The 20,897-nt window shown below is 45.8% G+C and overlaps 2 protein-coding genes across 4 annotated transcripts in view; both read right to left on the reverse strand.

The window, feature by feature from the left end:
- zbtb7a (zinc finger and BTB domain containing 7a) overlaps positions 1–9,811 on the reverse strand; it is a 30,339-nt gene extending 20,528 nt beyond the window's left edge. Inside the window, exons 1-2 of one of the 3 annotated variants that reach the window (XM_014216377.3) lie at positions 9,731–9,811; positions 9,343–9,499 (exon numbers count right to left, since the gene is read on the reverse strand). In XM_014216377.3, the coding sequence (XP_014071852.1) occupies positions 9,343–9,459 (117 nt within the window). In that variant the 5' untranslated portion in view covers positions 9,460–9,499; positions 9,731–9,811. Of the gene's footprint in view, positions 1–7,275; positions 7,610–8,437; positions 8,671–9,342; positions 9,500–9,730 lie in introns of those variants that run through there. The other 2 variants (XM_045687506.2, XM_045687505.2) reach the window with 2 other exon arrangements.
- Positions 9,812–10,843: 1,032 nt separating this feature from the next.
- map2k2a (mitogen-activated protein kinase kinase 2a) lies at positions 10,844–17,356 on the reverse strand. Its single transcript, XM_014216381.3, has 11 exons — positions 16,985–17,356; positions 16,508–16,718; positions 16,132–16,278; positions 15,710–15,787; positions 15,003–15,054; positions 13,108–13,232; positions 12,683–12,902; positions 12,462–12,526; positions 12,283–12,344; positions 11,895–11,940; positions 10,844–11,529 (listed from the first exon to the last, which is right to left on the reverse strand). Exons 1-11 carry the CDS (start codon positions 17,071–17,073, stop codon positions 11,419–11,421), a joined length of 1,206 nt encoding a protein of 401 aa, XP_014071856.1. The 5' UTR covers positions 17,074–17,356; the 3' UTR covers positions 10,844–11,418.
- Positions 17,357–20,897: the final 3,541 nt, after the last annotated feature.

The raw sequence follows: 20,897 nt of genomic DNA on the forward strand, positions 1-20,897 counted from the left end.
TGTATTTACAGACCAATCTAATAGAAAATACAGTATAGCTATGGCATACATCCTTCAGTGTTGAATTAGCTGTATCTGGAATGCTGGATATATTGGCCCACTGCTGAACCTATTACCATGAGAGAGAGTGAAGGGCAGTTTAAGGGAGAGCAGGGAGGATCAGAGTGCATGCTGGGAGGAAGAGCAGAGGCGGGGCTGTGCAGCAGCGTGTGCATCGCTCTGTCAGTTAGGGTAGGGGGAGGCTGCCGGTTACAGACCCCGTGGAAAAACCCCACAGGAGGACGACACGCACAAGCTGCAAGGGATCGCTATTAAAAAGGGAGGTTGTCAATCCAGTCTGAGCCGGTTACCCCACCCTGTACTGTGTGCCAAGTTTCAGGAAAGGCTGTCCCCTCGCTCACGTGTGTGGGGGGGATTAAAATTATAGACTGCAGTTTGCCTGCGCGGGGGAGGGGGGCTCAGCAATGCAAGCCCTCCATGATTCGTCCATTTACACACACACACACACACACACACACAAAAGCCAGCCCCTCCATTCTCCATCTGCCAGGGAGACCCAGCAGGGGGTGAGGCCAGGGGGATTATTCTCTATAAGAGCAATGCATTCAAATGACATTCCTTCAGATCAAGCCTCTTGGTATGTACACTAGACCTGCTCAACCTGGCTGCCTCTTCTCTCCCCTGCTCGGCTCTTTCCCACACCTCCTCACAAAGCTCCACCTCTCTCCACACCTACAACTCTGGCACTGTGTCAGCACTAACCACAGGTCATACTTAGGTAACGCTCTCTGAGAAGTCAACTCTGGGTAGTGTGCTACGAACATAACTGCCCTTACTCTGCTATTAACTCCACTCCAACACTGTTGACAAAGGTTCAAATCCTTAAAAACAGACCTGTCAGTCATGTCAACCCATGTGTGACATACACGCAGTGGCCAGTTTTTTGGGTACACCACCCTGTTTAAGAAAATGGTTTGTTCCTACAGTGAGTCACGTGGCCACGGCTTGCTATATAAAGCAGTCAGAAATGTATGGAGGAATTCAGTTACTGTTCAATTCAACGTTAGAATGGGCAAAACGTGCGACCTAAACAACTTTGAGTGTGGTATGATCGTCGGTGCCAGGCGCGCCGGTTCCAGTGTCTTAGAAATGTCCGGCCTCCTGGGATTTTCACACACGACACGTCTAAGGTTTACAGAGAATGGTATGACAAACAAAAAACAGCCAGTCAGCGGCAGTCCTGTGGGCGAAAACAGCTCCTTGATGAGAGAGGTCAAAGGAGAACAGCAAGAATAGCGGAAGCTAAAAGGTGGGCCACAAACAGGCAAATAACGGAGCAGTACAACAGTGGTGTGCAGAACAGCTTGTTGGAACGCACAACTCGTCGGCCCTTGTTATGAACGGGCTATTGCAGCAAACGACCACACCGGGTTCCACTCCTATCACCTAAAAACCAGAAGAAGCGGCTCCAGTGGGCACACAATCACCAACACTGGACAATTGAAGACTGGAAAAACATTGCCTGGTTTGACGAATCCTGGTTCCTGTTGCGTCATGCTGATGGTAGAGTCAGGATTTGGCGTCAGCAACATGAGTCCATGGCCCCATCCTGCCTGGTGTCAATGGTACAGGCTGGTACCGGTGGTGTAATGGTGTGGGGAATGTTTTCCTGGCACATGTTCGGTCCCTTGATACCAACTGAGCAAAGGTTCAGTGCCCCAAAGAATTCAGGCTGTTCTGGAGGCAAAGGGGGGTCCGACCCGGTACTAGATGGGTGTACCCAATAAACTGGCCATGGAGTATATAAACACTTTTCTGAGTATGGAAAACCGGTCCATCTGTCTCGTGGTAATCGTAAAACAACAAGCTTGCAGCCTTGCACATGCAAATAATACTGTCCCACTTGGTTCTATTCAGAGTAGTGTGTGTCGTTTATTCATGACACAATGGCCTTTCATTTTGGCTCAAACCCAGTTAGCCTACTCTTTCTCCTTTAACCCTCTACCATTTTGATACGCAACTGACCACACCGCCACTACAACCTCTCCCATTGTCTTCCTGATAAAATTGCCCTGTCTGACATGGGAAAATATTATTATCCTCCAGCTCTCATCTGAATATGCTGTGGGAGGGAAGTGAGGGCAGAGAGAGAGGGATAGGGGGAGTCAGAGAGGGCAACCACAGGGATAACGGTCACGTCCTTCACAGTGTGGAAATAGATCCTGGGTGAGCCTACAGAGACTCAAGCCGAGTCAACCTGCTCTCACTGATGCTGCTGTTTACTGCACCAGGCTGCTGGGCTGGTCCCTGGTGCAAACCTGCTAACACATTATCCCCAGGACATACATGTCTGACCCTGGGTCACACACAGCTCTGTGGAGGGGAGAGGAGGCTGAAAGGAGTTAAAACAGCCCAGCATACAGTCCACTGAGGCATCCAGCTGCTCTGTCATGTCCTTTACACAGGAGCTATAGGGAGAGTAGAGGCCCAGGCCAGGAATAACCCACAAAGATGACCAAAGAAAGAAAGAGGAAAAACTGTGCAAACAAACCTGATCCTGACACCTTCTCATGGCTTGAAACATTCCTTATCACTTATTCATGGCTGTGGGTGAGAGGCTGCAGCACCACACCGTCTCAGTTCCCAGGGCCGCCACCGACCAAGAGCTGCCTGCCTAGTTCACCGGGTCCCACTCCGCACACACAGAGCACTGCTTTGCAAGTCAAACCACTACTTACTGCTGCAGATCCCACTCCTCCCCCACCATCACTCAATACTAACCCCTGCGCTTGCGCCAAGCAAGCGTTGAGAGCCGCTATCAAGATTAGATTTCGGGGATGATCCAACGCAAGACTAGGACAGGGATCATCAACTAGATTCAGCTGTGGGCCGATTTTTTTGTTGAACGGTTGGTCGGGGACCGGAAGATAATTACAAATAATTTGCAGACTCCAAACTAACCGCAAGAAGCCCAAATCGATATATTTGACTAAAACAATAACTTCGAACCTTGCTTCCATTTGTACATGATCACATCTCTCTATTATGCGTGGGAATACTTCGGAACACATTTCCAAAATGTAAAATCACTTTGAGCCAATTTCTTGGTGTTTTTACAGTCTTATGTCCAACAATGAAACTTCTCAAAAATAATAATTCTATATTTTTGCTTTTGCTCAGAAAACTTGGGGGGCCAAATAAATCCACCGGGCCGCCAGTTGGGGAACCCTGGACCTGAACGTCAACTTTGTTTCAGTTCTATTGGGCTTTTCATAAGACCTGTGAGAGATAGATGGGCTTCTCCCCTAGTTACAGTAGTTCCCTTCTTATTTAATGACCAATACAGTGATATGTGGTTAAACTGGTAGTTATAAACGTGGTTATAAACTGGGTGGTGCGTTTTACTGGAAATATCCTCTCAGGTCAACTGAAACCTGCATCAAAGGATCTACAGTCTGTCCTACACATACCATTCATCCTGGAGTACAATGACTATCAACCTTACCCAGATCAACCTCAGGTGTTCCTTACATGACAAAAATGTATGTCACTTAAACTAGAAGTTCTTTACGACGATGCTTTTTAAGAGTAGTCAACACCACAATACTTTGTTGCTCTGCTGAAGGGAGAACATAGAGACCAGAAAACAAGCATCTTTAGCAGTGCAAGTGTGTGGGGGATAAGTAGCATATCTGTGAATAACCAAACCAGAGTGAAACAACGACAGCAGAAGCCAGGGTCTAACTCCTAGAAGCATAGATTGAGTAATATAGATGGACAACAGAGTTCAAGCAGGCTGTCTCTCCCTGGCAGACTGTCACGGGATAAGCAGAGCCCCTGATGATTAGTGACAGGAGTGCATGCAGCCCAGAGAAAGGGAATCACTGGATCGGGTCACAAGGGTTCAAGGTCAAGTCACAGAGGATATTACAGGATAATCGGAAAAGCTATGTGGAGAGGTGAGGGGGGGCTGGACAGTTCCAAGAAGAACTAGATTCTGACTGAGGCTGAGCCTGCCTGGTCTAGTGCTAGTGTGGCTGACTGAGGCTGAGCCTGCCTGGTCTAGTGCTAGTGAGGCTGACTGAGGCTGAGCCTGCCTGGTCTAGTGCTAGTGAGGCTGACTGAGGCTGAGCCTGCCTGGTCTAGTGTTAGTGTGGCTGACTGAGGCTGAGCCTGCCTGGTCTAGTGCTAGTGTGGCTGACTGAGGCTGAGCCTGCCTGGTCTAGTGCTAGTGAGGCTGACTGAGGCTGAGCCTGCCTGGTCTAGTGTTAGTGTGGCTGACTGAGGCTGAGCCTGCCTGGTCTAGTGCTAGTGTGGCTGACTGAGGCTGAGCCTGCCTGGTCTAGTGCTAGTGTGGCTGACTGAGGCTGAGCCTGCCTGGTCTAGTGCTAGTGTGGCTGACTGAGGCTGAGCCTGCCTGGTCTAGTGCTAGTGTGGCTGACTGAGGCTGAGCCTGCCTGGTCTAGTGCTAGTGTGGCTGACTGAGTCATTACTGCCAGGCTTGCTAGGATAGGAAGCTTGATTGGTCGTATTGGGAGCAAGCAGGAAGAGGGTGAGCAACTGATAAAACTGGAGTTGTGGGGCTGGGCTACTCGACTTGAAACACGTCCGACTGCCAAAAATTAGACAATGCCCCTGACTGAACGGTATTGGGTGAGGCAGTCTTAAAGACGCACAACCTTGACATCAGCCCAAGGAATTATGTCAATGTAATGTGTTTCAAAAGTGTCTCAGACTTGAGAAACCTTTACTTAGCCACTGTAAGAAACTAACCCCTCACTGCAGGAAGGGTTTGACATCATTATCTTAAATCTTTGTATCATGTTTGTCAATAAAAGTTTAGTGCAAGGGGAAGTGGGAGATTTTTATGATTTAATTTCAAAGGTCTAAGTTCTTTAAGGGTACCATTACCCCAGAGATCAAGAGATAGTTGGTGGAGAGCCACTGTCGGGAATCACTGACTACTGTATAGGTTTACTGTACCATCCCCCTCCTCCTTGCAAAGTAAAGTAAACCAAAGTGAAGGCTCTACTTGGCTTTCCTTGCCTCCCTCCTCCAGCCTGACTTAGCTGGTCCAGAAACAGCCGTGCACATCTGGCAGCAGTGTTACAGAGACACAACTTCTGCTGCTGGAGCTAGACTTTCCTAACGCTGCCATGCTGTCAGTCAGGAAGTAGCAGATCCAAACTCCCACGTGGCACCAGAAACAGAACCCCTAGTAGGCCGTAAGCTACACCCATAGTGCCAAGTCCAGCAGCAGCTCCTCCCCTGAGCCCTGTGCCAATCTGTGAGTGCTACCGTGCATTGCAGGCAGAGGACTTCCTGTGTGTCTGTGACAGGCGTGTAACAGAACCTGCTTTGTTATCAGATGACCATCCCTCCTTCTCCCTCTTGCTGGCTCTCTCAGACATCAGCCCACCACATTGCCCACTTCCCCCTTCAGCTTGCTGAGGAAGCTGAAACACCCACCCACCATCCCACGTCTAGAGATGAGATCTCACCAACCATGAGATTGTCATATGGTACCCTCCCATGATCACAGGAGAGTTTGGCTAACGCTCTTTGATCCCTATGTAGTGCCTTAGGTCAACTTGGGATTACTCACTCAAACATCTGGTTTTTCTGACAACTATTGTCTAAGGTTGTCTAGAGTCTAATGTATGAAAACAACGACAGCATCCAGCAAAGCCAGAAAAAAGGTGTGACATTTTGGAGACAACCCACCACCATGAAAGTAAACAATGTAAGTGAAGTCAGACTCGCAACACAATGGCCTAGTCTAACCCAGGGCTGCATCTCAGCCTCTAATTTGATCAGGTTGTGTGAACTGCTTGCTTCATAAACCAGCAGGCCCAGAACAGCCCCTATGACTCCCCCAAGACAACAACATAACACACAGAGCCCTGTCTGTCTGTTTGTCAGCTTGGGCCAGGAGCAGTGGGACATTTAACTGCTGACAAGGGGAGTTCACCCTTAATAAGGGGGCAGCTTATAGTTTAGCGCACCACCCAAAAGCAACATAACCCCAAAACTAGTCCTTCCAAGGCCTGGCAGTGTAATAGCACGCAACCTGTCTACTCCTGTCGCTGTGGACCTGCTAGTTTGGGGCATTATGGTGCATAACATACAGGAATATCAAACTGTATTCAACATGCTCACCGCCAAATTGATGGGTGGTGTCTAAGGCCTACCCACAGCCACTGAAGTCCCCTACAATTCCCCTTGAGTCTATTGTGGGTAGCATGGAGTGTCCCAACTTAACCTCTTAGTGGAATTTACTCAGGCTGAAAGTACAGCCTTCTGCAATTGTCACTCAGGAGTGGCACGAGTAACATTATGACAACACTGTGACATTTGACAGAATGAATAATGTTTCAAACTCTGCATCTGAAAGCTAACCAAACACTTCCCTGAGTCTGGGCGTCTGACAATAAAATACTCCCCTCCCTCTCTCGCTGTACCCGCACGCTTCAAAACAAGTCCAACAAGTATGTGTTTCCAGGAATACGCATCTGTGAATTAGAAAAATAAGTTACGCTCCTTTAACATCTTTTGACAAACCACCAACGTACGGACAGATACCGGAGACTAAATGATGTTGTGACGCAAATCACACAGTGCCATAGGGGCTACTTGAAGCAAGAGGGATGTAGAGAATGACAGAAAGGGTGTGGGCAGCCATGGAGAAGAACTGAAAGTTAATAAATGAATAAAGGAGTTCCCAAGGGCAGAGGGTAAAGTTTCCAGTTGCTCAAGATTCTATGTGCTATGATTGTGTTATGGCATCTCGTTTACTACACCTCACTAACGAGGTAAAATTGTCCACAAGAGGTGTCACATTTTCTTCTATCCAGTCACAGTCGAGCATTGGGGGTAAGGATATATAAAGGATCTGCAGTTGGCTCATTTATTCCTAGTCTCATACATTAATAACAATAACTAACATTACACACAGTAACACCAATTCAGATGATTAGATTAACAACTGTACTCATTTTAAATCAAACCAGTAAGTAAAGGGTTAAAAGGGCACAGTGTGTATAGCCAAAACTTTAAGACAACAACAGTCTCTCTAAACATGATGTGCTCAACCTGCTCTGAGCAGTGCCCTATTTGCCATCTATTTTTTATGTGCAAGTGGGTCAGGAACTCTGAACTCTACCAAGCCCCATCTCCCTCGCTCTCTTACACACGCAGGTCCTGGTATTTATTTCCTAAGCTCTCCCCTCTTTCACTCTCCTCAGTGTCAGGAGAGAGTGCAGTTTGAGCTCTTACCAGCTGGGCAGAAGCGTGTGTCCCTTCCCCAGGCCCTATCCGGCTCTCCTGCCTGCTCTCCTGTCTTCGTGTCTGAGCAGGGCCCTGCCTGGTGCCTCAGTACTGGAGCTTTTGCAGACAGGAAACTTCCGAGTGGCCCTAGTCATACAGGCAAGCCCTTGCCTGATCCCAAACAAGCAGACACCTACCACCCCCCTCTATTTTCAGCCCACTGCTCCGCTCTGGCATCTCTTCCCCTTCTGTGATTGGCTTGACAGCTGCTCACTCACCACACCTCCTTGCTGGGATAGGCTGGTAGGTGTTCCCTTTCCTGTATGGCCAAGGGCAAGGCACTCTGGGATGTGGAGTCCTTAAATACTATTTGACCTGCTTCACAGCCCCTGCTGCGAACTACGAGTACCAGCTTTCTGTCCCTCACCACCCCCACTTCTCCAAGCCTGTTCCAACGTAAGCACTCAGGGCAGAATTATACACTTCAGTATGTTGCTAGCAGAATGCCAGGTATTAAAAGTACAGACCAGCCATCAAACAGGGTTGTGCTGCAAACGAAAAAAAGGGTCTCGACCAGAACTGTCTAAGCCACAGCCAAACACTGGGGTAGCATTCTGTGACAACCCCTCTGTCTATGTTTTAAACGCACTTCAAGACTCCTGACCTAAATTAAGACATTCTTATTCTGATAAATTCCAAACCAGCAGGAAAGAATGAACAATGCAAGTGGGTCAGGAACTTTTCCCTCCAAGCATGATTTCTTAGTGAATGACAACATCCCGAAAAGTAATTCGCTTGTCATCGTACCTTGTCCTATAAAATTAGTTTTGTTTCCTCCTTCCTCTTCTTCAGAACCCCCCCCCCCCCCCCCGAACGCCCCCATCCTCCTCCTCCCCTAAGTTCTCCCACCTGCCCGTAAAGTTAATGCCTCAAACACAGCTAATAAAACTATCATAGCAAGCCCAAAAGGTAAAAGCAGGAATCAGAGAAGTAGTTTAGCAGGAATAAAAAGAGAACCATAACTACTGACTGCGACCCATTTCACCCCCCCCCCCCCCCCAAGTATCTCTCTGTCCCCCTCCCTCATTCTCCTCTCCTCCTGTGCTTGCTCCCTCCTGTCGACAGGCCCTGGGTGGACAGTGGGGGGTATGCGGGGGTGCCTTTAGCTCACCTGCGATGGCCGTGATGGTGCTTGTTGTGGGTTAGCTCAGCCCTCCTCCTCTCTGGAGCGCTCTCTCTCTCTAACTGTCGTGCTGCTCAAAGCCCCATATGCGCTAACCAAGCAGCAGCAGATCAACTCAATTCCCTTCCTGGTTTCTGGAGGGCAAAGAGGTCCCTCCCTTTCTCTCGCTCTCCCTCCCTCTCTCTTAAAGAAACAGCATTCCCCTCTATGTTTCTCTTCCTCTCCTCTCTGGGGAGCAAAGTGAAAGAGATATTCACCTGCGATCAAGAGTGGACATTCGTCATATCGATCACATAAAAAAAATGACAAATGAGTACTTGACTTCATCCTCTTTCTTTTGAAAGTATATGTTGATACAGTTGTGAACAGCATCCAGATGAATTGGTCATGATCTGATTATAGTTGTTACTCTTGTCTTTTCTCTTCTACTGTATCTCTCTCTCGCGCCTTGAGATGAGTCGCACCCACCCATCCCATAGCCTGAGGTCCTAGTGTCCCACCCCAAAAACAAGCCTTGGCACATTCCAGGACACAGGGGCTGCCAGCAACCCCCGACACCCATACCTTCATCTCTCCCACTTCTCACGTTGTACAGTAACACCTTTACCACACGCCTCACCTCTTCATTCATACCAAGCCCACTTTTACCAATGTTTCTTCGGTGGCGTGTAAGACACCAGTCAAATCAGTCAGCTTTATATCGCTTAGAAGAACTCATTTTGACTGATTTCTAACACGCCTACGCACTTTACATGTTCTACACTGTACACCTGGACCGTCACAGTCACGCTGCAGTGGACTGGGGTGGAGATCTTCCATACTCTAAACTATCTTTAACAGGGCTACACACAGAGTAGGAATGCATTTAACATATATGAAGTGAAACGGCTTACCTTGTGTAATGTGATGTAACAGCTAGCCATGAAAGGTGTCTCTTCGGTCTGACTGGAAGCTGGTGCACCCCACTGTGTGGCATGGCTTGGCACTGTGGGGAGAACTAGGCTAGGCATGTTCTGACAGCATGGGGAGAGGCAGTAACACACACCCAGCCTAGAGGGCAGTGTCAGCACTTCAGTAGGTACCAGAGGTAGTTCACAATCAGACAAAACACATACTATAAAAACATTTTAACTGCAGGATCATTTCGGTTGATCAATAGAAACGATTTTCATGGCTAAAAAAAACATTGTTTCAATAAACAAATACATACAATTATACTTTGCTTAAAATGAGACAGCTACAATACATAGTTTTCATACAAATCTGAAATAATTAACAAACCGTCAAACTGGTTAATTTTCCCTTCTGGTAGCTCTCCAGATGATGTCAGCCATGTTTATTACAATAGTCTCACAGTCCAATATAAACTAGTTCTCCCTCCACCACAGACACCCACCAACTACTCTGCTTTTGTAATTTGTGTCGGAGCCATGGTTTTGATTTAATTCAGGCCCAAGGCGAGAGAAAATATACTGAAGAACAATGCTGAGATAAATATCCTAGAAGTGGTTGGTTCTAATAGAAGAATCCAAAGCAGTTATCTGGGTGAAAGCTATTGTAAGAGTACGTAGATCGACTTGGGAAATACGTAGACATGCCGCATAGATCTATCTGCCTTGGAGGATGTGTAGCATGTTATAACCTGAGTAAAGAACATCCTCTGGCACTTGTTACCTCCAGTCTTTCCTCGGTAAGCCTCGGGTAGGGTCCTCGGAGTGCTTGCTGCACGTCTCATCTAAAGGAACGCACCTGCAAGAGGGCAACGCCATTCAGTTCCCCCAATAACTAACCACAAAACCCTCCACATAAAAACTCATTTCCATATACATTCAAAGTTTTATTTTTACATTACAACCGTATCCAACACATTTTCATAAAATAAAATGGCATCTCTTCCATTTCCCCCTAAACGAGTCAAAAAAAGTGTTTTTCTTAAGACTGCTAAATAGTACTTGCGTACTGTTTATATAGCTTTATACACATACAGGCGACAACGCATCCACTTTGTTACCAACAAATGCAAGTCTGTTGAGAATGATAAAATCAGCCAGAAGCAGAGAATATACAGTACATGGGCTCTTATAGACGACAGGCTAATACATGTTACAAAGCCAGTCACCACGCTGGGGCTTCACAATGAGAACGCTTGGAGTGTAGGTTACACTTACTTACTCACGCAAAGCAAAACAGTGGAGCACAACCGAAAAACACTCTTGGGAATAAATTGAGTAGACTGGCAAAAATCTGAACCTTTCAGAGCATCTATAGTCACGGTTTGAGAGATTGTAACTTGACATGAGTTTCAGGCAGTTGATACAAGTACAAAAAAAAAATAACCACGGGTGTCTGGAAAATATATGATGGTAAATCATTCCATTTCGTAAAATGAGCACATTTGATGTTCATTGTACAGTGTTTAATGATCATTAAAATCAAATCAAAATGTCAACATTGAAAGTACTCCTCTCTCAAAAATGTACTGGTCATGAATGTACAAAACTAAGTACTTTGATCAGGCATGACATCCAAAACATTAGTAGTCAAGATGAGAACCTTCTTTGGTTTGCAGTCCTCCTGTACCTTCAAAGCACTTAACTTGATTTCTGTCATGGACACTTTCATTGTCAAAGATAGCTCCTCTACAGCCTACACCAATATGCTGTTGCACAAACCATGAACATAATACAGAATTTATCAATACAAGTGGTAAGATGATATCAATGGCAATTCATGAAATGAATATCTTTAATATGATAGGAGAAAATAGCATGATGTGTGTGACTCTACCATGACACTGGTATGGGAAACCTGTGGTCATACAATGAGTAAATGGGCCCTGATGATGAGTATACTTAAGAGCTGAAACCTCTTAAGAGCAAGATGAAAGGGGTGCCAAAGTGTGTGTGTGTGTGAGAGAGACAGTGAGGCACTGGGGATCCTCGTGTGGGAAGCAGCTGGCGTTGGGCTTCTCATTCAGTGCCACGGGTGGGGGTACTGGGTTGGTTGAGGCCCATGGTTTTACACATCCAGCCAGCGAAGTCCACCTCCTCCACCTCAGCACGCTTGATAAACGTGTGGTTCTAAACAATAACAAACCGTAAAAGCAAGTTAGTTAACGCATCAATATTAGTCCATGGCTGATACTGAAAGGGCATGTACAGTAGGGAACATAGCCAGTTTGCAAATAAAAAAATGTCTTTACAAACCTCAATAATAAATATAGTATAATACGTCATTTAGGAGATGCTTTTATTCAAAGCGACTTAGTAATTTATGGATACATACGGGTGGTCCTGGGAATATACCCAAATTATCCTGAAATCGCAAGCGCTATGCTCTACCAACTGAGCTAGAGGAACATGAGCTACAGAGGACCAATGAACAATCAGAGCTGAACTGTACAACTACATAGATGCACTTGAAATAAAAGTCAACAGCTACTCACCATGAGCATCTTCAGGTCAGCTCGCTCTGCTGGATTCTTGATCAGACTATTAACACAAACAGAAACATTTGATAATCTCCATGACTCCAGAGAAATCATTAGACCCCCCACCCCCCCCTCAGAGAAGAATAGAAAGGAACGCTTTGATTAAGCTGCACAAGAAATCTCATTCTGCTGACGTGGCCATCATTCTCAAGGGATGAGAAAATGACCTTTAACATGTACGTTTGCTCCACATTTCTCTATGCTGTGCCTATTGCCTACAATAATTCACAAGACGTGTGTTGAGTCCACACACAGCCACAAAACAGAAGTGTCATGGTAAAACAACAATAAAAGGTGCTGAGGTAATGGGCACTATTCTTATATGATGAATGCTTGGGCTCACCATTTTGTCACAAACTCGTTGAAATCGTTGGTGAAGACACCAAGTGGCAGCCTGGGAGGAGGCTGGGAATGAGTAAAAAAGGTGTGTAAGACAGATGTGATTTCAAAATCCCCAGAGCACACAGACAAGGAGAACTGGTAATAAGGAGAATAATGTGTGGGGTCAGCAGTTCATCTGACCTCATTGACAATGTAGTCCAGCAGCTCAAATATCGCCATGGCTGGTCGACTGTCCATCCCATGTCCTGAGGAAGAGGAGAATATGGATATCACAAATAAAATACTTAAAATGTTTGATTCCAGTTACTTTTTACTGAGAAGCAAAAGGAAATCTGTTTGAAAAGCACTAATATCATCTATATTGTATTATGTGTGAGGAGGGGATTCAGGTCAGTTCTCACCGCTGACTGGTCGCCCTCCTGGTGGTCTGGGGAGACGGTTGGAGATGGTGTGTGGTTCCCCCTCAGCTCCGTCCTGTACGGGCCGGCCAAAGATGGCCTCCAGCTCCTTGGCATCAGGCGGGGGGATGGGGTAGCGGCCGATGGCCAGCTCCACCAGGGACAGGCCCATGCTCCACACGTCCGACTGCACAGAGTAGTGTGTGCCCTGCAGTCTCTCCGGCTGTTGAGGAACACACACGTACGTCACACCCAGGCAGAGCTGGCCAAGTGGGCGGGCGGCTCTGTGCACTGCGCCCTCCAGGTGTCTGAGGGGAGGGGGCAGGGCTGGCAGAGCCTGCCTCCGTGCCACACGGCCCTCTACTGGGCACGGCCTCAGCTCTTGGCAGGGCGTCCTGGGCAGGGAGGGAGAAGGAGAGCTGACTCACCGACATGTAGGAGCGCGTTCCCACGAAGGAGTTGGCCATGGAGTCGATGAGTTGGCCACTCACGCCGAAGTCACACAGCTTGATCTCCCCGCGCGAGTTCACCAGGATGTTGGAGGGCTTGACGTCTGCGTGGCAGAGCAGGGAGGACAGGTGAGGTCCCAGAGAGAGAGAGAGGGCTGAGGTCCCAGAGAGAGAGAAGGCCGAGGTTCCAGACCCAGCAGCACCAGCTGCCCCTTCCCCACGTCCCTGTCCAAGCCCCTCTACCATGCCAGACACCTCAACACTGACACATTTCACAAAGCGACTCTGTGGTAGCTAGAGCTGAACACTACAGTTACAGTTGAGACCATACAAACAAGCCAAATCCTCCTCAATCCCCCCTAGTCACAAACAGTCTGGAAAGTTGAAACTGAATAATGGGGTTGTAGACCTGACATCCATCCTCTGTGGTGACCCCCTCCCACTTCAGAGGAGACACAGGGGCGAATATGAGAGAGGGAGACAGGGGCGAGTATGAGAGGGAGAGACGGAGGGAGGGGGCTGCAGGGCGCGGCTGCCATGTAATCACATCTGAGAGCCTGTAATTACAGCCTGGGCTCCCAGACAGCTCTGCCTCAGCCCTGCCACAACACAGCCCAAAACACTGTACCATGGACCTCAGCTCCAGAACAACACCACACACCGGAGAACACCCATCGGCTCCACATACCACACCACACACCAGGGCCCTCAGCTCCAGAACAACACCACACACCGGAGAACACCCATCGGCTCCACATACCACACCACACACCAGGGCCCTCAGCTCCAGAACAACACCACACACCTCACACCAGGGCCCTCAGCTCAAAACACTCCACCACCACCCTCAGCTCAAAACACTCCACCACCACCCTCAGCTCAAAACACTCCACCACCACCCTCAGCTCAAAACACTCCACCACCACCCTCAGCTCAAAACACTCCACCACCACCCTCAGCTCAAAACACTCCACCACCACCCTCAGCTCAAAACACTCCACCACCACCCTCAGCTCAAAACACTCCACCACCACCCTCAGCTCAAAACACTCCACCACCACCCTCAGCTCAAAACACTCCACCACCACCCTCAGCTCAAAACACTCCACCACCACCCTCAGCTCAAAACACACCACCACCACCCTCAGCTCAAAACACTCCACCACCACCCTCAGCTCAAAACACTCCACCACCACCCTCAGCTCAAAACACTCCACCACCACCCTCAGCTCAAAACACTCCACCACCACCCTCAGCTCAAAACACACCACCACCACCCTCAGCTCAAAACACTCCACCACCACCCTCAGCTCAAAACACTCCACCACCACCCTCAGCTCAAAACACTCCACCACCACCCTCAGCTCAAAACACTCCACCACCACCCTCAGCTCAAAACACTCCACCACCACCCTCAGCTCAAAACACACCACCACCACCCTCAGCTCAAAACACTCCACCACCACCCTCAGCTCAAAACACTCCACCACCACCCTCAGCTCAAAACACTCCACCACCACCCTCAGCTCAAAACACTCCACCACCACCCTCAGCTCAAAACACTCCACCACCACCCTCAGCTCAAAACACACCACCACCACCCTCAGCTCAAAACACTCCACCACCACCCTCAGCTCAAAACACTCCACCACCACCCTCAGCTCAAAACACTCCACCACCACCCTCAGCTCCAGAACACCATTATACACCATAAACGTTACATCCCCTCAACTCAAGATACACCCAAACACACCTCACACTATTTCACTATGTCCAAATAAAACACTACACCCAGGGTCTCAAATCATATCATTTATATGCACAAAAATACAATCTATATGGAAAACAATAGTCCATATGGAGAGCTGTCTTACCTCTGTGCATGATCTGGTGCTTCTCCCGCAGATAGGCAAGTCCTCGGAGTACCTTTAAGAGTGATATGCAAAAATTTTATTTAACACAACATACTCTGACAGCGTATCATCCACACTTCCTGGACCGGAAGTCCTACACAAAGACCAGCTCTGAGACGTTTTACCCTGCCTGGGTCCATAGTTACATCCATACAAGATCACACCAAAACACGCACTGACGCCCACAGTGTTAATGGTGAGAACAGTGAGAAGGCCTTGCATGTTGAGCTTCCTGTGACTCATGATTATCACAATGACAGGAGAAAAAGCAGTCCATTGAGAAACAAAAAACTCCTTAACCACAAGGGAAAGGAACAGAGTGCACTTGATCACAGTTGTGACAAACTGCCAAGTTGCGTTTAGAACAACAATATCAAATCAAATTTTATTTGTCACATGCACCGAATACAACAGGTGTAGAACTTACTGTGAAATGCTTACTTACAAGCCCTTAACCAACAATACAGCTAAGAAAATACCTAAAAAAGTGAGATAAAAGTAACAAATAATTAAAGAGCATTTTATATTATAAAATATATATTTTTAACTCATCTAGTCATAATAAACTTACCTTGGGAATTTATGAAAAAAATACCAAATGAAGGAAAACACCACCAATTAAGCACAAACAATTAATTGAAATCTTAATTAAGTTGAGTAATACTTACTGCTATGCTGACTTTTCCCAAGATCTCCTCAGGGATTCTCCTGGCTTCCTTCAGCACCTGATCCAGAGAGCCTCCATCCTGTACCCAATAGGCAACGGTTTAATGTCTGTACATTGTCCGCATTCTGTAATGCACAATAGCTCCAGGTGCATGACATGATTTATATATCATAACCACTGCAACATTTTAACTTGTTAAATCAAAGTTACAACTGGTTTGTTAGTGTTATGCCACAGGTCCTGTAATAAGCACCATTGCAGTCTCAAAACCACAAACAAATATTCCTAATCCCGGCCAAAACTCTAATTCACACATCAGCCTTTTTGCCACTGACCCCCAATGTCTTCCGACATTCCAGCACAATGCTAGTCCTCCGACTGATCCACCCCCTCTACTCAAACCGGTCTCTATCAGAAGCTCACCATGTGCTCCATGCAGATACTGATCTCTCCATCGCTGTAGAAGGCCCCGTAGAAGCCCACGATGTAGGGAGAGTTGCATTCATGCAGCACCTGCAGCTCTCTGATGATCTGGTTCCTGATGGCAGGCTTAATCTCCAGGTGGATGAGCTGTGGAGGAGAGGATCAGATGAGAACATAAGAATAATCAAGTGCTCATCTAGAATAACAGTTTGAGCCATAAACCAGAATGAAAACAGACTTGTTTGTGTGGACCTGGTTTCCTTCAACGGCTGTATGTCTCAGCCTAGAAGCCTGGCACCCAAGGCTAGTAGTGTAGCGTGGATCTACAACTGAGTTTAGGGAGAAATATAAAAAATTGATACAAGGGTAGACTCACCTTTCGGGCCATGACCAGTCTGGAGGGTTTGTGGCGGACCTTGTTGACCACTCCACCGTTGCCAGCGCCCAGCTCACATATGGGGTGGAAATCATCATCTTTCAGCTCGCCCACTTGGGCTTTCTGGGTGAGGAAAGCCTCCAGGCGTTTCCTCTGCTGTTCGTCCAAATCTAGCTCACCTAGCTTCTTCTGTAAGGCCTCCAGATTGGCTCTGAGAAGTGGAGATGCATTGAGGGAGTGTGGCATAGATCAATATTAAACAAACATACTTTCAATCCTGGTCCTGGGGACATATGGGTGCACATGGATACAACTAATCACTGAGCCCATGATTGGTTTGAATCAGGCGAGTTAGGCTAGTGTTATATAGGTAAGTGTTCTGGAACAAAATTGTGCATCTAGTCCCCAGAACCATAATTTACCCGATATCAGTACAGTACACAATAGACATGCTCTCGGCCCTCCCGAGTTACTCACTCGGACGCAGCATCGATGGTTGTGGAGATGGACTGCCCCTCTCCAATGGGCGTGATATTTAGGGGAACGGGTCTTCTCTTCGGAGCCATATCGAAATATTTTACAGTGTCCTGGACGACTTTCCGAAGCAAATCAGTACAAGGAACTGATAATTCAAAGTTGTTCTAAAACAGCAACAGGGGTAAATGTTGCTGGCTGTTAGTGGCTTAGCCAGCTAGTTACTTTGCGAGCATGACAGATAGATGTTTGTAAGGACAATCACACATGCACGTCACCATCAGGTCAGGTGCATTTGACTATTTTAGATATCTAACGAGTAAGGTATATTTCAAAAACAAACTAGCTATAATAGTACACTAGATTTGTACACATTACTGTTCCTTTTGCTTCTTGTCCAGCTAGCACCACCTCCCCTACGGAAATCGTGTGCTGCGTTCCTCAAATCAGAGCGGCCCTCGCTACAAGGACAACGGCTGTGGTTGACAGGACTGGCTGGTCACTGACCGAGGATTGTTAGCGTTCGAAGGTTAAAGGGGTACACTTGTAGACCTTCCCCAGGATGGAGCCGGGGTGTGAAGCTTGGTTGCAGACTGCGGAGACGGAATTCGGTGTTTCGATACAGGAAGCAGCAACATGGGGAGTCTTCCAAAAATCGCGAGTCTGAGCCATCATGCCATGGCAATTGAACTATCGCGGGATTTTAAAACAGCCATGTTTAATGGTAGCGACCTCCAATGGCACGATCAAGCAGATTTCTACAAATAGGCCTAGCTACTCAACTACTACGTAAATTACTCTCCTAAATTTACAAACTTCACTTTTCAAAAGGTTTGACTTGATTGTTTAATTTTAGTATTTAAACTTGAGGGAAATCTACCCATGGGGAAAAAAAACTGGCAAAAGTAATTTGATCATGATCTCTGTTTTGAATAACTTTTATTTTTCCAGAAGGAACTTGTTACTTTTCAAGCTAACATGACTTAGCAGACAATTCGATAAAAAAGAAAAAAAAGGTTTAATTAATTCCACAAGTCAATAACAGGTGTTAGAATATGATTTTGAATTGTACAGTTATTTTTGAAAAGGAGACAAATGTGTCCCTGAGGCCCCAGCATCAGGTGAAGGATGTCACACCAATCTACACCTCAACCCCATCTGGTTGTCACTAGTTACCACAGCCAAAGTCAAATGGCTATACCGTAAAAACTCATGAAAACAAACATTTGCTTTTTGGTCTTAAGGTTAGGCATAAGGTTAAAGTCAGATTGTAATAAGTTAAATTGTAGAACTAGGCAATGATTAGCCATAATTGACTTTGTGGCTGTGGTAACTAGTGATGACCCAACCACCTCTTACCCCTAAAGTGGCATCAGTTCCAATACTGGTATTTGTGATTTTATTGTGTCTGACTTTTGTAACAACTGGAGGCGATTCGAAGCTTAATAAAATATTTTAATTGTATTGTCTTTTAATATGAAGATATAAAAGACAAACAAAACATTTACATAATGGATTGCAAGCCCTGCCCATGCTACCTTAAGCAGTTATAATAAGGAATGCCACCATCAAGACCTGATCCACCATTTGCTTAAAACCCACTCTGGACCCTAACCCAGGTTTCACCATCTTGCTCAGTTCCTCAGAAACAACCTGTACTTCATCTCTCTCGCAATATGAAAAAGCTTGAGGAAATCTATCTGCGCAGTGATGTTCTACACTTATAAATTAAAACGGGATTCAAATCTGTAGAGTCATTTGTTGGATAGATCGGCTTAGTTGAAGATGAAATTCTGCTAGACGTAATAACATGTTGCTTAAAATGCATGAATCATACATCTATGGTCATATTCAGGGACACCACTACGGTTTGGGGTTATTTGACAGAAAGTGCCATCAAACCATGCGGGTTACCTATAATGGTTTCAGAACTCACCTATCGGTATAACATCCGCAAGCTTGAAATATATGGAAATGTCATGAGTACTGCAGAAAAGTGGAAGACAAGATCCCATACGTTTCCTCAGTCAATACCATCTCATTATTAGATTAGGTATACTACTACATCTTCCACAAAATGGCTTACTCATACAGTACTGAGTGTCTATGCAAGTCTGAATTCAGGATGATTACAAAATGTCAATATGCTTACGCTATAGTCAAATGCATGTATTACCAATACCATTTGAGAGATTCTAGGAATTTACAACAGACTGTTCTATAAAATCCTGAAAGTAGACAAATACCATAAACAGCACAAATTAAAAAACGGGGACTATCGCTGGGGTGAGGAATCTAATGACCAGGAACGAAAATATTTAAACGTTTGTAAGTCTCAGCAACCGTTGGAACCCAAAAGATGAACAATGTTTACTACAATTTGAACTGTGCCTGTGGAAAAAGCTAATCTGAAGCAGTCATTACTGATAGATTGTTTAAACTACCTGTAGAGAGGACATTCATCTAGGGCCTATGTAATAATAAAGGCTAATTTGAGTGTAATATCATTGAACTGGGAAGAGGCAGAATGTGTTATTGGTTAGAACTCAGTTTACTCAGATGGAAAGGGACATGTCTAACGATGGCAGTGCCTTGAGCCTGGGTCATTCAGTTTGCCACGTATTCATTCACAAAAAAAGTTCCAGCTTCGTAAGTGTTCTGCTACCCCTTACTGGGAACTTGTGTACAGTACAAAGCCATATATAAATGGCTCTGGTACAGCACTCTTGATTGCCACATATGTACAATTTAATACAAACTGCCTTTCAAATAAAACAAAGTTGTGACGCAATCAATTATCAATAAATACTATACTTTAGACAAAGACAATTAAGTCAAAAGGATGTCGACACTCACAAATCGATACCATTCCACATCTGGAGATACATCCCTCCTTAAGTCCCCCACTCTGTAAAAAAAAAAAAAAAAAAGTAAATAATGACAAATCGTCTTAAATAATATATTTTCTTACTGGGACTTCCTGTGTAGACCAGTTCAAATAGCCAAACTGTGGGCTCCAGCCTCCACCAATCTAAACTCAAAACAAAAAAAGGCACCCAAATCTGACCTTGCAACAAGAGATAATTGACACAAATCTGCTTTGGCACAATTGCCTCAACATGGTTTTGACCAGTTTTGTGTCGATACTAATATTTGTGACATTCTTTAGTCAAGTGCCTTGTTCAATCATTTTTTTTTTAATGAACAAATTTAAGAAACTGAAAGAAAAATTCATCTGGTTCAAAACACTGTAAAGCTGTCATGATTTAGGGGGAAGAAGGTTGAATGCAGCAGTGTTTAGTCTCAGACTATCCAACGGTTAACTGACAATAAATGGGCAGGTGAAAATAATCCATGCTGTATTAGTTTCCTTGATCAATATGAACAACACTGGCAACACAGAACATTGGACAGAATCTGAAAAGATTATGTTCCAAAACCTCAAACGATAACTGCTGGTCTCTGCTTACCCGCCACTATGACAATTGCTTGTCATACTGTGTAGCTATTCAGACACCAACTGAAATCGTATATATTTCAATGCAGTGGGGAGTACTTACAAGAACTTCTCAAAGATACAGCACTCCTGGGTCATATTCAGCACAAAACAAAAACACTCAAACAGGGAAGTACTCGTTTTCCATTACAAAACATTAAAAAAAAAAAACATGTTGCTATTGTGCCCTAATGAACATGACTCTGCTTCCCATAACCTATTCCCTATTTGGGCCGTACAAGTTGTATAAAATGTTTAATGGATTTCTTTATTTTTAAGTGATGCGAGCGAAAAAAGAAAAAGTAGACCCTCTTGTTAAAATTCTATAGCAACCATAGTTCAGGTGCTACTCTCTCTGTATGACTGAGGTAGGTTGTCATCATCTGAGGACAAAATTAAATGGGGGAAGTATCAAACCAA

Source organism: Salmo salar, chromosome 10, assembly GCF_965601325.2.
Source record: "Salmo salar chromosome 10, fSalSal1, whole genome shotgun sequence".
In the NCBI taxonomy this organism is placed as follows: Eukaryota; Metazoa; Chordata; class Actinopteri; order Salmoniformes; family Salmonidae; genus Salmo; species Salmo salar.